At 48.2% G+C, this 13,796-nt stretch overlaps 1 protein-coding gene across 1 annotated transcript in view; it reads right to left on the bottom strand.

Annotated features, from left to right (window-relative positions):
* The window catches only part of UNC79 (unc-79 homolog, NALCN channel complex subunit), a 245,531-nt gene that overhangs the window by 175,281 nt on the left and 56,454 nt on the right, over positions 1 to 13,796 (bottom strand). The window contains exons 20-23 of the mRNA XM_029597854.1: positions 13,530 to 13,671; positions 7,601 to 7,680; positions 7,364 to 7,512; positions 5,400 to 5,557 (exon numbers count right to left, since the gene is read on the bottom strand). Coding sequence (XP_029453714.1) covers positions 5,400 to 5,557; positions 7,364 to 7,512; positions 7,601 to 7,680; positions 13,530 to 13,671 — 529 coding nt within the window. The remainder of the gene's footprint in view (positions 1 to 5,399; positions 5,558 to 7,363; positions 7,513 to 7,600; positions 7,681 to 13,529; positions 13,672 to 13,796) is intronic.

The raw sequence follows: 13,796 nt of genomic DNA, 5'->3' as shown, positions 1-13,796 counted from the left end.
GTTAAATAAAAATTATAGTAATTTCAGGGAAGAATTTTCTGAATGCCAAGATAGATAAATGACATCAAGCAAATTAGTAGCATATACCTTGTTGCGCTTGCCATTCATGGACAGGCCCATGAGCAGCTCACTCACCTCGATGCCAGGCTGTCTCCTGGCATGGCCTGGAGGGGCCATCAGTACTGCCGAGCCATTCTTCCGCTCTCATGCGGCACTGGGTCCTCTACTGGCTTGTTCCTGCGTGGCCAGACGCCATTTCTGATCTTCTTCTTCGCGGCTGGGTGCCACCTCCACCATCCGTGTGGCGGGGGAGTGCTGCCGGCGCTATTGTGGTCTTCACAGCCCAAGCTGCCAACTTCCCTCATCAGCTGACGCCACTCCTGCACCCAATATCCTCCTAGGTTGCATGTGCCTCTGCTCACAATTTAAAGGGACCATAGCGGGAAAAGCCCCGCGGTCCTCCCTGATGATGTCATGCCTGTAGCCCTATAAAAGGGCTTCTCTGCCAGTCCCTCATTACCTTCACAAGGAGTTGCTTTGTCCCTGGAGTTCCTGTACCAGGTTTTCTCTCCAGGAGTCTTCGGAGTTCCTGGTCTTCGCTCTTTCAAAGTCTTCATGTTTCATGTTCTTCGTGAGAGCTCTTCTATGTTCCTTGTACCTGATGTACCTTTGTTGCCCCCATGTCACTGTATTGTCTTAAGGCCCCTATACTGTCCTCATTTCAATGTATTGCCCTTCTGTCCTTGCATTTCCCTAAATCCATAATATCCTCAGGCCCCTGTGTTATCCAATTACCCCTGTATTGTACCGCCTCAAAAGTTGGGTTTGACTCTAGCTTTTAACAATCCAGCTCTTTTCAGAGAAAGCCTGACTCCCACCTTTACACATGTATTATCTTATACTGCAGCCACTTTCAAGGCATCAGGATGGTGCAGATACTTACCTGCTTCAAACCTCATCTTCCAGTCTTTGCTGTTGAAGTTGCTGGTAATGATTGTCCAGAAAATATCGGCCCCATAGGGAAGAGACAGAGCATGGAGAAGGAGAGGGACCCCCAGGGATGACAACTGAGAAAATAAGAGCCCCGCCCTAGTGGCCACTGCCGGATTGACATCTTCCACAGCGGTCAAGAAGCAGCAGAATGCATGAGCCAGGGAATATTTCAGTAAATGATTCTTGGTGACAGAGTGGATGTCCAGAAACCTGCACAACAGAGCCACTTTTTCTACTGTGGCACACCAAAGACAGAAAAAAACAGCATTAAGTCAGGTAGGTGGCATATTCTTCCCATGTTTGGAAGATAATATCATCTAAAACATTCTTCCAACCTGCACCAAAAATTAGGGATGTGCATTTGTTTCAAACAAATTTCAAAAACATGATGAATAAGGGCAATTTGTTTCATTCAGGATCCTTGAAATGTATCGAGGCCCCCTGAATGAAACAAACCTTATTGGAGCTGTAAAATCCAAGCCAAGGAAAACTCAACTACCAAGGGAGGACAACTGAAGAACATCAGCAGATCTGGAGATCAAGCAATCCCCCTTGAGTAAGGGGACCCCAGGGGCAGATTCAGAGGTGGAGCAATCCCCCTTGAGCAAGGTGATCCCAGCAGCAGGCCCAGAGATGAATTCGGGTCCCCTAGCAGGGCGTGGATGCCAGCGGCAGGTCCACAGGTGCAGTTGGGTCCCCCAGGAGGGCATGGACCTCAGCGGTAGTCCAGGAGCTGGAGTCGGTTCCCTCTGTAGGGCATGGACCCCAGCAGCAGACCAGGAAGTAGACTTGGGTGCCCTAGGAGGGCTTGGACAATGGCAGCAGACCAAGAGGTGGAGTTGGGTCCCCCAGGATGGCATGAACCCCAGTGGCAGTCCAGAAGGTGGAGTTGGGTCCCCCAGGAGGGCGTGATCCCCAGCAGCAGTCCAGGAGCTGGAGTCTGTTCCCACAGTAGGGCATGGACCTCAGCAACAGACCAGAAGGTGGAGTTGGGTCCCCCAGGAGGATGTGGACCCCAGCATTGGCACGGTATTTCAGCGGAGTGAACTTCTCAGCGGAGCAGAAGGACACGGTTTAGATACAATGGATCCCATGCCAACACTGCCCACCAGCCCAGTTGCATTTTTCCACATGGGTGAGACTAGAGAAAAAAGGGGGAGAATAATAATAATAATACTTTATTAAGCTGGAACGCAAGAGGTTCCTTCTATTCTATATGGTGGTATATTATGGGGGCCAACAACCCCAAATTGCCAAATATTAATTGTTCTTGCTACCTTGTAAAAATGTATATAGTTATGTAGGCTGAGACTACTAACCTTGAATAGATAAGTGTGTTGTTTGACATCCTATTAGCAATGTACATAGTCATGAAGAAATGTATATATTTGTATAGTCTAATAAACCTGTATATATTTGACATACTGCCAACCTTTTTCACAGACCTATTTGTTTTCCTGGGGTGAAGTGAGGGAAATCCCACCTACTAACACCATCTTCCCCAGGTGGAGGCACCAGGTGCCAAGAACACAAGGACTGATGGAGTCTGCCCTAGGGGGCCTCCTGCCAGGTCGATCCCGGACTCAGGAACACCCCGTGAAGTAAGCAGTCAAGATGGCATTACAGAAGTATGCATTTTACTGCATTACCGTACATCAAAATGGTGCCACTCACTAGGGTGAATGCACTGGAGTTAACACCGGCACAACCCCAGGTACTGATTCAGTTTACGAAGAAAGAAAACAGAAGAGGACTGCTTCATGGGAGCTCCAAGGCCTGAATTCCAGGCCTGGGCCTGACACTAGGCCAAGGCCCAGGCATCAGGACCCGGCCTCCAGGCCAGGCCGCAGCATTGGGCATGGGCCTGGGCTCTGGCTTAGGCCGAGGCCTAGGCATTAGGTCTTGGCTTCCAGCTTATCGCCTTGGTGTTGGGCCTGGATCCAGGTCAAGGCCCCAGCTTCAGAATTCAGCTTCTGGGCTGAGCTACAGCATTAGGCCTGGGCCCAGTCTCTGGCCTAGACTGAGGCTGAGGCATCAGCCTTGCGTAAGCTGAGGGCCAACTCGCGGCGACCTACCATGGCCTTGGCTTAAACATATTCAAGGTTTCGGCCTGGGCCTAGACCTCACCATAGGTGGACCCCCACCAAACTGGGTAGGTGGGAGCCATGGGGGAATCTGGCCCCAGCAATTTTATGGGTGGTAGGGATGAATGGAGGGGACGGGACGGGAGGCCCCTTTTTCATTTTTCGGTTCTTTTTTTTTTTTTTTTAATGCTTGATTCATTTTTCTTCACAAATAAAATTATTCAAACATTCCGCAAACAGAATTTAGTGGGGAAAAGCCTTCTTGAAAATGAACTGAGAAACAAAAACATTTTCCCCCTACACACCTTTACCAAATATGTCAAAGTGCTTTCTGTTAAATAAAAATTATAGTAATTTCAGGGAAGAATTTTCTGAATGCCAAGATAGATAAATGACATCAAACAAATTAGTAGCATATACCTTGTTGCGCTTGCCATTCATGGACAGGCCCATGAGCAGCTCACTCACCCTCGATGCCAGGCTGTCTCCTGGCATGGCCTGGAGGGGCCATCAGTACTGCCGAGCCATTCTTCCGCTCTCATGCGGCACTGGGTCCTCTACTGGCTTGTTCCTGCGTGGCCAGACGCCATTTCTGATCTTCTTCTTCGCGGCTGGGTGCCACCTCCACCATCCGTGTGGCGGGGGAGTGCTGCCGGCGCTGTTGTGGTCTTCACAGCCCAAGCTGCCAACTTCCCTCATCAGCTGACGCCACTCCTGCACCCAATATCCTCCTAGGTTGCATGTGCCTCTGCTCACAATTTAAAGGGACCATAGCGGGAAAAGCCCCGCGGTCCTCCCTGATGATGTCATGCCTGTAGCCCTATAAAAGGGCTTCTCTGCCAGTCCCTCATTACCTTCACAAGGAGTTGCTTTGTCCCTGGAGTTCCTGTACCAGGTTTTCTCTCCAGGAGTCTTCGGAGTTCCTGGTCTTCGCTCTTTCAAAGTCTTCATGTTTCATGTTCTTCGTGAGAGCTCTTCTATGTTCCTTGTTCCATGTTCCTGGTCTCTTGACAGTTCCTGCATCTTCTGTTCCTGATGTCAAGTCTTCCAAGTCTTCCAATCTTCACTTGTATCCTGATGTCAAGTCTTCCAAGTCTTTAGTAAAGTTCCTGATGTTCCAGTCCTCATCTACAAGTCCTGCCTTCCAGGTCTTCTCTCTCGTTTGTCCTCCAGGCATGCCAGCGACATGGGCTGTGACCAGCACATGGTGAGTTGTGTAGGTTGCCTTGTGACACATGGCCTGTCTCCAAGTCTGTCTTCGCTGGGAGAAGTCTTCGGAGTCCATCCTTGTTTTTTAAATTTCCAAGTCTCAAATTCTAAGTTCCAAGATCCTTGTCTTGTTCCTAATTCCGGTCTTGTGGAGCTTGTCCAGCCAGTGGATCACCTTGTTTCTCATTTTAAGTGATATTCCTCTTTCCTAGTGATGTTTCTCATTCCAAGTGATGTTCCAGCTTCCATCCATGTCTAAGTCTCAAGTCCTGCATCTGCTCCACCTTCGGCGTGCTTCGCGACCAGTCCTCGGGCTGTGTAGGGCACACTGTGGTGCACGGCTCATTTGAACCTGAACCTGAGTCTTCATTTAAGTTCCAAGCCTTCAATGCCTTTGTGTAAGTTCCAAGTCTTCAATGCCTTTGTCATGTCCAAGTTTCCAGAGTCACCTTCTGTCCTCATTCTCCGCTTATCCTGACTCACAAGCTGTTCCCAAGCAACAAGTCTGGAAGGGCTATTGAGTGACTGGAGGACTATCCCAGAGACCAGTAGTGCGTTGCTGGGTCTCACTCCTGTGCGTGCAGGTTCAGCAGAGACTTGAGTGTTCCAAGTCTCCAAGTCTTCCAAGTCTCCGAGTCTTCCAAGTTCCAAGTGCTTCTAAGCTTCAGCCTAGCCTATACCCGGATGCTCTCGCCTACCCAGGTGCATACCTTGGAGCCTTGCCCTGGGGTTGTGCCGTGGTCCAAGGGCTCACGCTGTCCCATTGATTTGGCCCCAAGCCCAATCGCAACATACCTGGGATGTATTGCCCCAAATCCCTGTATTATCCTGATGTACCTTTGTTGCCCCCATGTCACTGTATTGTCTTAAGGCCCCTATACTGTCCTCATTTCAATGTATTGCCCTTCTGTCCTTGCATTTCCCTAAATCCATAATATCCTCAGGCCCCTGTGTTATCCAATTACCCCTGTATTGTACCGCCTCAAAAGTTGGGTTTGACTCTAGCTTTTAACAATCCAGCTCTTTTCAGAGAAAGCCTGACTCCCACCTTTACACATGTATTATCTTATACTGCAGCCACTTTCAAGGCATCAGGATGGTGCAGATACTTACCTGCTTCAAACCTCATCTTCCAGTCTTTGCTGTTGAAGTTGCTGGTAATGATTGTCCAGAAAATATCGGCCCCATAGGGAAGAGACAGAGCATGGAGAAGGAGAGGGACCCCCAGGGATGACAACTGAGAAAACTCTGACTTCAGCACTCTCCACAAACTAGGGATCAACACAACATAAAGTATTATGAAGCATTGTACAGCATTCTGAACATCTTCAACACTGGATACAATATCAAACGTGCCTGACTGCTGGTGGTGAGAAAGGCAGTGATCTAAAGAATTCAAGGAAAAACTATTTACTGTACAGGAATAGTGTTGCCTCTCTAAATATCCTTTAATAAAGTCTTAACATTCTAGTGTGAGATGGCCTATAATGCAATTTCATTCTTGCCCTATTAGAATATTACATAATCAGTTAATATTCTGATTTTCTATGTACACAATGGTAAAATATTATGTTATGTTACATATAGTGTATATACCGCTACCTCGAATGAAAATTCAACCTTAAGTAGTTTAGAAATAACAAAATACTATAGTCAACTGGAGCAAGGTTTGGATAGTCTGGTAAAGCTGAAGCAAGACTTGGACATGTTGGTAAGGCTGGGGCAAGGCTTGAACTGGAACAGAGTGTAGCTAAGGCTGGAACCGAGGCTTAGACTGGAACAGAGTGCAGCAAAGGCTGGAACCAAGGCTTGGATTAGAATAGAGTGCAACAAAGGCTGGAACCAAGGCTTGGATTAGAATAGAGTGTAGCTAAGGCTGGAACTGAGGCTTAGACTGGAACAGAGTGCAGCAAAGGCTGGAACCAAGGCTTGGATTAGAATAGAGTGTAGCTAAGGCTGGAACTGAGGCTTAGACTGGAACAGAGTGCAACTAAGACTGGAACAGCATGCAGGTAAGACTGGAATTGAGACTTAGACAGGAACAGCATGCAGGTGAATCTGGAACTGAGGCTTAGACAGGAATAGATTAACATAAGACAGGACAGTGCAAGACAAGGACAACACAGAGCATGGAACATAAAGCCTGAAGGCAACAGTACAGAAAGGCCCTGAGGGGCAAGACAAGGAGATTCCTAGAAGGCCTGGCGAGCACAAGACAAGGCAAAGCAAGGGTCAGAAGGCCTGGGGGCCACAAGACAAGGCAAGGAAAAGGTCAGAAGGACCTGAGGCCATAAGGCAAGACAAGGCAAGGCTGAGGTCAGAAGGCCTGGAGACCATGAGGCGAAGCAAGGCAAGGATAAGCCTGGGTAGGGCACAGGGCAAAGGTGGCTTAAGGCAGGGAGCCAAGGGAGATTCAATGCAAAAGCATCTTGGGATTGACAAGGCAGGGTTAAATAGTACTGGAGGCTGGGAGTGGTGCAGGCAGCAGGGAGGAGTTTGGCCAGCCTGGAGGGTGTGCTCTTTGGGATCCCCTGGTGGAGGGGAGGCTGCATAGCAGCTGGAACCCTAATAGTACATCAGGTACCAATGTGCACTAGAAGGGAGCAGATTAAATAGCCAGGACTAGAAACCAGAAGGATGGTGAGCTGAAGAGTTACCCTGTTAATGTTACCTGCATAACTTAACCCAAATACTACGTGGATTATACCTGGATAAATATTCCACTGAATGTACCCAGATAAAATTATCCAGGTAACTTTGGGGCTGGTACTTTTCCGACCGGACTCACTTTAGCTGGCTAGCACTGAATATCTGTGCTCACCGGCACTGGCACCGGCGCCGGCTCACCGTGCTCACAATTTATCCATGCTCCCAGAATGCCTCCATCGCTAAATTATGTGCGGGCAATGAGTTTCTGGGAGCGAGGGGGGGTGGGGTGAGGTAATTGTCAAACCTTGGCTTTTGTCCGGGTAACTCCAAAAGCTACTGGGGAAAGCCCTTAAATATCATTCTTTCAGTCACTCGGCAGCTCTGTGGCCCGGTCGTGCAGACAGGAAAGGCCCGGCCGGTGCTCTGACCTGGAGATGAGCATGTGTTCCTGAATGTAGGCCAGAAAGTGCGGGTGGTCTTTGCGGGCGATGTACAGGCACTCCCCGTGCAGGCAGAGGATCTTCAGGCAGTTCAGCATGTTGAAGAGGATGTCCGGTTCTTCAAAGCTCACCATCTCCTGTGCAAGACAGTCAGGGCATCAGTAAAGTACAGCAGAGAGGAAAGATCAAAGACGGGAACGGACACATCTGAAAACGAAGAACCACCTGCAGTACGGTGTAAATAAGCTTCAAAGTCACCGGCAGCTGCTGATAACAGAATTTCCTCTCTGTGTCGTTTTTAATTGCTGTAAAAAAAAAAAAAAAAAAGGTTTTAAAGTTAATGAATGAATGTTAACATCTCTATGGTACGTCAACGTGGAGGAAAATTATCCAAGGCAAACTGTGCATACGTTTCGGCAGGGCCGATTTTAGCACCAGCAGCGCCCTCTGCAAATACCATGATTGGCATCCTCCATGTAGTCCCCTCTGAAGTGCAGTTGTGCCGGTGGGGCCCTCTCCAAACCAACGCTGCCTTTGATCCTGAAGTGGCAGCATCCTGTGCAACCACACAGGTCACACGGCCCCTGAAGCCAGCCCTATTTTTCTGAGCCAGAGGCCTGCAATCCTGATGGGGCAAGGAGTCTCCAAGTGAATGCCATCAGAACTAGTCTGGCAAAACCAAAACTTAGCCAATCCCTTCAGATGCCCTTCATATATTTCAAATAGGGTGGCCAACTGGCTCCAGATTCACCCAACAGGGTTGATCCAATTCTGGATTTAGCCCATTGCTTGCAGGGACTTGTAGTTCTGATTTCCTTATTGCTTTACATAAGAAAAGTAAGACTACAAGTCTCCGCAGGCAATGCTGTAATCCTAGGAATGAATCAACCCTGTCGGGTGAATCTGGAGCCAATGGCCACCCTTATTTATGTATTTATTTATTCTTCTTGATATCCCGCAATTCCATATACAATAAAGCGGGTTACAATAAATTTTGAATAGCACAAAATACAATCAGTGACCCATTCTCCCCTTATCTTTTCCCCATCCTCCTCCCTTCCATCTTAATATAAACTTAAACAGAACCCCACTGGCAAAATCAGTTTCAGCCACTAACACAACCCATAGCTCATCAGAAGCGAACTTCTAATTACCTGAACCTCTAAAGTTGAGGTAATTGGTCTTTTCATGAATTTCAATTGGGCGCTCATTTCAAATTCCCAGGGCATAACAGCTAAACGCTGTCGTGCGTGTTACAGAAAGCCTAGCCAAATTTGTTGAGGGCGCAGACAACAGCAACTGAGAAGATGATCTCAAAGTCTGGGATGACCTATGCCAATTTAAAGTATTCTGCAAGGACTGCAGCCCCAAACCATGAAAACATTTATACACTCTTGTCAAAATCCTAAATTTCAGCCCATATAGCAATCAATGCAGTTCTTCTAAGACCGGGATAATATGGCCCCACCGTTGAGATTAACCACAGATGTCCCTATACATAGAGAGGAGCAATAATCAATATAGCTTATCACTAAGGCATGAATGATGGGCCAAGGTCAGGGCTGACAGCAAGATAGCAATGGTAATAACAAATAAATACGATACAAGAAAAGAAAGCACATTTCACCACTGCAAACATGTGTTTATGCATAGTTATCTTCCCATCTAATGGAACACCCACAGTATGTACACATTGTTTAGGGACACTGGTAAGTAAGTTAAAGACCTTCCTTGGCATGCGGCCTAGACGACTTTCTTTTCTGGGGCCTGCTTTTGCAGAAGCACCCAGAGTTTTCAGATGTTGGCCAGGAGACCCAGCAATTCCTTTAGAATTCCAGAGTCTTTGGACCCAGTCCAGAGAGTTCCCAGGTTTGCTGATCTAACTTCTAGTCCATCCTACTCAGTAGGGATCCCAGTGGAGCCCTACATCTGTACTTTCAGAAATCCGCTTGAAGGTTTGTGGTGGACCAGAGGGCACAGGAAGTTGTTTAGGACCAAAATCTGTACAGGACGAGTGCACCAAGGAAATGGAGAGAGGAGGAGGAAGAAGACCCTCTCCTCCTTCCAAGTGGAAAAAATACGAGTTGGGAAGGAAAGGAGAGGCAATTGGTCAGCCCAGTAGGCAGCAGGAGGAGAAGGAGATTGGTCAGCCACACGGGGCAGCAGGCCCAATGCAGCAAAAGAAGGAGGATGAGATCCAGTGGGCCTTAGCTCTTGTCGTTGGTGGGTTGGGGAAAGGAGAGAGAATGAGAGAACGTGTGTGTGAAAAAGAGAGAGAAAGAGTGTGTTTGTGTGTGTGCGTGTGTGTGTTGTGTGTGTGAAGCGAGAGTGTAAGTGAGGATGGGACTGACAGAAAAATGTATGTGTGTTAGTGTATGTGGGCATTGTATGTTAGTGTGTGTGTGTGTGTGTGTGTGTGTGTATGTATGTGGGCATGTATATTTCATGAAGGAAAGCCCTTGTGCTGTGGCATGATTGACACAGACTGATAGGCAAACTACCAGGCTCACGCCAACAGCTGGCAAACACGCCTTGGTCTGGGACAAACTGGAGCTTTGCCTATACCAGCCCCATTCCCTGTAGATTGAGTCCTTGGGTTCTGGGGGCCAGCAGCAGGACTTAGGCGGGTCCCAAGGCAGTCAAAGAGAGAATGCTGAGATGGGCCAAGGTCAGGGCTGACAGCAAACAGAAAGGTTTGCTGTCAGCCAGGCCGAGGGTCAGGACAGGCAACAGACAAGATACAGTCAGGATCCGTGGCAGAGGATCCGTGGCAGAGGTCAGGGCATGGGAGCGGCATCTTGATGGCATTTCTGCCGACAAAGGGGGAATCCGGGGGCCTGGCAGCGTACTGGGGTGAGTGCGGCTGGTCGCAGGACATCCCCATGACCAGCCAAACGTTACAATATGTATGTATGTTAGCGTGAGGGTGGACATATGAGAAAAAATTCGTGGGACATTCCTATGATTATATATAAGGCTGAAGATAACTAAAGTGTTCAATTACATTTTCCTGATGACACCTATTATGATGGTCTATATTATTACCATAGCGTAAAGTTGTTGATGAGTTGCAGTACCGTGGTATAGTGTTGATTTTTCCACCCACATTGCATTGCATCGGGACAGCATTGTTGGTTCATCTGTCTCCAACCTCATTCCAACGCTGACCCCTGCCTGGGATTAGCGAGGGGCATCAGAGTGACTGAGCAGCTGCCTGCAGGGTAGGAGGAGGAAGGGGCCAGTTGAAAAGGGCCTTAAATCTCCCCCGCACCCGGGTCTACAGCCGACACGGCAAAGTGGGGTCTACGCTGCCAGACCCGCCCTCTGCAGCTGTGGTGAGAGGCAGAGCAGGCCGGTTAGGATATAAAGTTATCCAGCCTCGTGGGGCCGGATAACGTGCTACTTACCCGGATATCTTTAACCGTATCCGGTTACGTAGTGCTGGCAAAAGTTGAAAAGTTTTAAATAAAGAGAGTGGGCCATCCAGCGCTGCTGGTTATTTTTTTTTGGGGGGGGGGGGGAGGGAGCGTACCAAGGAAGAGAATGGCCTGCTCTCTTTATTTAATATTTTTCAAGTTTTGACAGTGCTGCCAGGCCGGATGTCGTTAAAGGTATCCGGTGAAGTAGAACATTATCCGGCCGCGTGAGGCCGGATGAATTTAGACATGCTTCTGAGCAGGTGTAAAGTCATCCGGCTAAGCTAGCCGAGTACACCCAATATTTGTCTAGGTTAGCCGGATAATGCCACCCCTCCCCAGAGTGCCCTGAAACATCCCTGTTTTATCCGGCTGAATTCTAGTCGGGCACAGTTTAGCCAGATAAAGGCTGAATATAGCCGGGTATGCCATTTAGATGGATAACTATTTACGTTGGACCTCTGAGATAATATCCATTAAAAAGTTTCCAGTAATAAATCTGTGAATTTGTCATCCTGCAATCTCTCCCTCAGGGTCCCTTCCTTATCCTTGCACAGAATATGAAGTCTCCCTTGGTATGGGGGTCTTCCTCTCCCAATATGGGCTCCCCTTTACAATATTTGATATCCACTCCTTGATCCTGAACTCCCCAATTTTCTCCTCTCCGTCTTCTGCACATTTATTTATTTTATTTATTTAAAATCTTGTAAATACCGCTTATACAATGGTAGAGGGTCTAAGCGGTTTACAAAAATAAAACATTCAGAATTAATTAAAACATAAATCTAATAAGTCAAGCAGTCCTTAAAAACCTGAGGGCACCTCCTTGGCTGTCTACTTTTTTTGTGAGCGTCTAGCGTTGCGGCTCCGATTCTCCTCTCTCCTTCTGGCTATACTACCAGCTGGGCGTTCACTCTTTTTCTACCACAGCTGCTGGACTGGCACGGGAATCCTTTCAGCTAAGGGACACCAAGATGACCAAGGAAACGTCTTCATTTACTCCTCTCTCTCTGGGTAGGAAAGGTGGATAAAAACTTCCTCCCGACAGAAATCACAGAGTAAATAACTGCAAAAATCCCTAGGAATGCAGTACCAACCACTGGATATAGCTGGGAAATGAATCTTCTCTTCTTTCTAAGACTCCTCAGCTGGGGCTTTGGGCTTTTACTTAACAAACTTAAAGGAGAACTGGAAAGAACAGCAATCTAAACTAAAAATTCCCACGGATAAAGCAAGGATGGCGCATTCCTCGACTCCATGGGCATTGCTGATTTCCACTCACCCTGAGATTGTCACGGACTGGAGCAGGGCGGCAGCGGTACGCGCGCATCCTCTCTCTCACACACTCGCATGCTCACTCTCGTATTCTCGTTTACGGGCAAACACAGGCTCATTCTCCCGCACACACACACACTCACTTCTCTCATTCTTCCACGCACACACTCTCACACACTCTCACACACATGCCCATACGTGCACGCTTTTCTCTCTCTTCTGCACACATACGGCCATACTGTTTGAATATTGGCCTCCCCAATGTACAGGGCCTTGCAGGTTTAACCTTCCTCCTCTACAGAAAATCCTCCCATCGCACTTCAAGTGATGACGTAGTATTGCTAGAGATTTAGCACTGGTACTGAGCGTGAGACCCGTGACTCCCTGAAGACCACCTGCGTCAGGGGTACACAGTTTTTTCTAAATCTAACTACTGCCTGCTCTACACCTAGGGCCCAATATTGAAAGCGCGCTAGGCACTAGATAACCGGATAAGTCACTGAACAACCGGATAAAAAGTGGCAGGCTGTGAATGGTGCAACTTATCCAATTAACTCAACTGTATAAGTAGCGATATTCGCTCTTACCCAGTTAACTTATTCGGATAAGTTATACCTGCCAAAAAAGCAGATTTAACTTAGCCAGATATAACTTATCTAGCTAAGTGATGGCTTGAACGGGGATATTCAGTTGTGCTGCTGAATACGCCTTGTAACTTAGCCGGTTAAGTTATACTTGGCTAACTTTCACACCCGGGTAACCTTAAAAATTGGGCCCCTAATGAATTGTCAGTATGAGGAGGATATAGCACAGATTCCTAAGAAGATACAAGTTTCTATGGAGGTCTATGGCAGAGATTCCTTTTGTGCCTCTGGATTACCCACTTTATAGCAATCTGCGTGGTCCACATATAACGTCTGCATTCCATACAGCGTGCACAATATATTTTTCAGGAAGTTTCCTCCATCCAAATGGCACAGGGCAAACTAATTTATCAGAGCCTACCTGGGACAGCAGCGCAGTCTGATCTGCCCATGACAGTGCAGGGTCTTTGTTTAAAACAGTTGTGATGTGCAAGTTTTCACGAATCTTCTGTCTCCAAACCTTATTCCAACGGTGACCCCCTGGCCTGGGATTAGCGATGGGCATCAGAGTGACCGGGCAGCTTCCCGCAGGGTTGGAGGAGGAAGGGGGCCAGCCGAAAAGGGCCTTAAATCGCCCCCGCACCCAGGCCTAGAGCCGACACGGCAAAGTGGGGTCTACGCTGCCAGACCCGACCTCTGCAGCTGTGGTGAGAGGCAGACCAGGCAACACTTTTTGATTCTCCCATTGCTTGAGAGCACTGCACAGTGCAGGGTCTCACCGACGCCAACTCGCGAGCACTGAAATGGGCTCCCCTGTGGAAAAAGAGACACCCCCCCCCCCCCCTGACTTTGGTGGACACGAAAAGAAGAAAAACCTACCTGGGTTTTCAGTGGCTGCGCTGTGGTTTCCAGGGTTCTCTCCGTGCTTGGCTGTGCTGTTCTCCTCCTCTTCCCCTTCAGGGCCTATAATGAACTCAGGCCTGGAGAACAGAAGACTCTCCTCAAGGCTGTCCGTGGGCTCCTAGAACGACAGGGCACATCCTATTTCCGAATACCGGGAAATAAGCCTTTAGGAAAGCAGCTGGTGTTGCAGGTCAGCGCGCACAACTTCTTCCCTCCTGCCCTTAGTTTTTCGTAAAGCGTACT

This window comes from Rhinatrema bivittatum, chromosome 4, assembly GCF_901001135.1.
Source record: "Rhinatrema bivittatum chromosome 4, aRhiBiv1.1, whole genome shotgun sequence".
Lineage (NCBI taxonomy): Eukaryota > Metazoa > Chordata > Amphibia > Gymnophiona > Rhinatrematidae > Rhinatrema > Rhinatrema bivittatum.
Note: the sequence above shows the minus strand (reverse complement) of the source record. Positions and strands in the feature narration are given on the sequence as shown.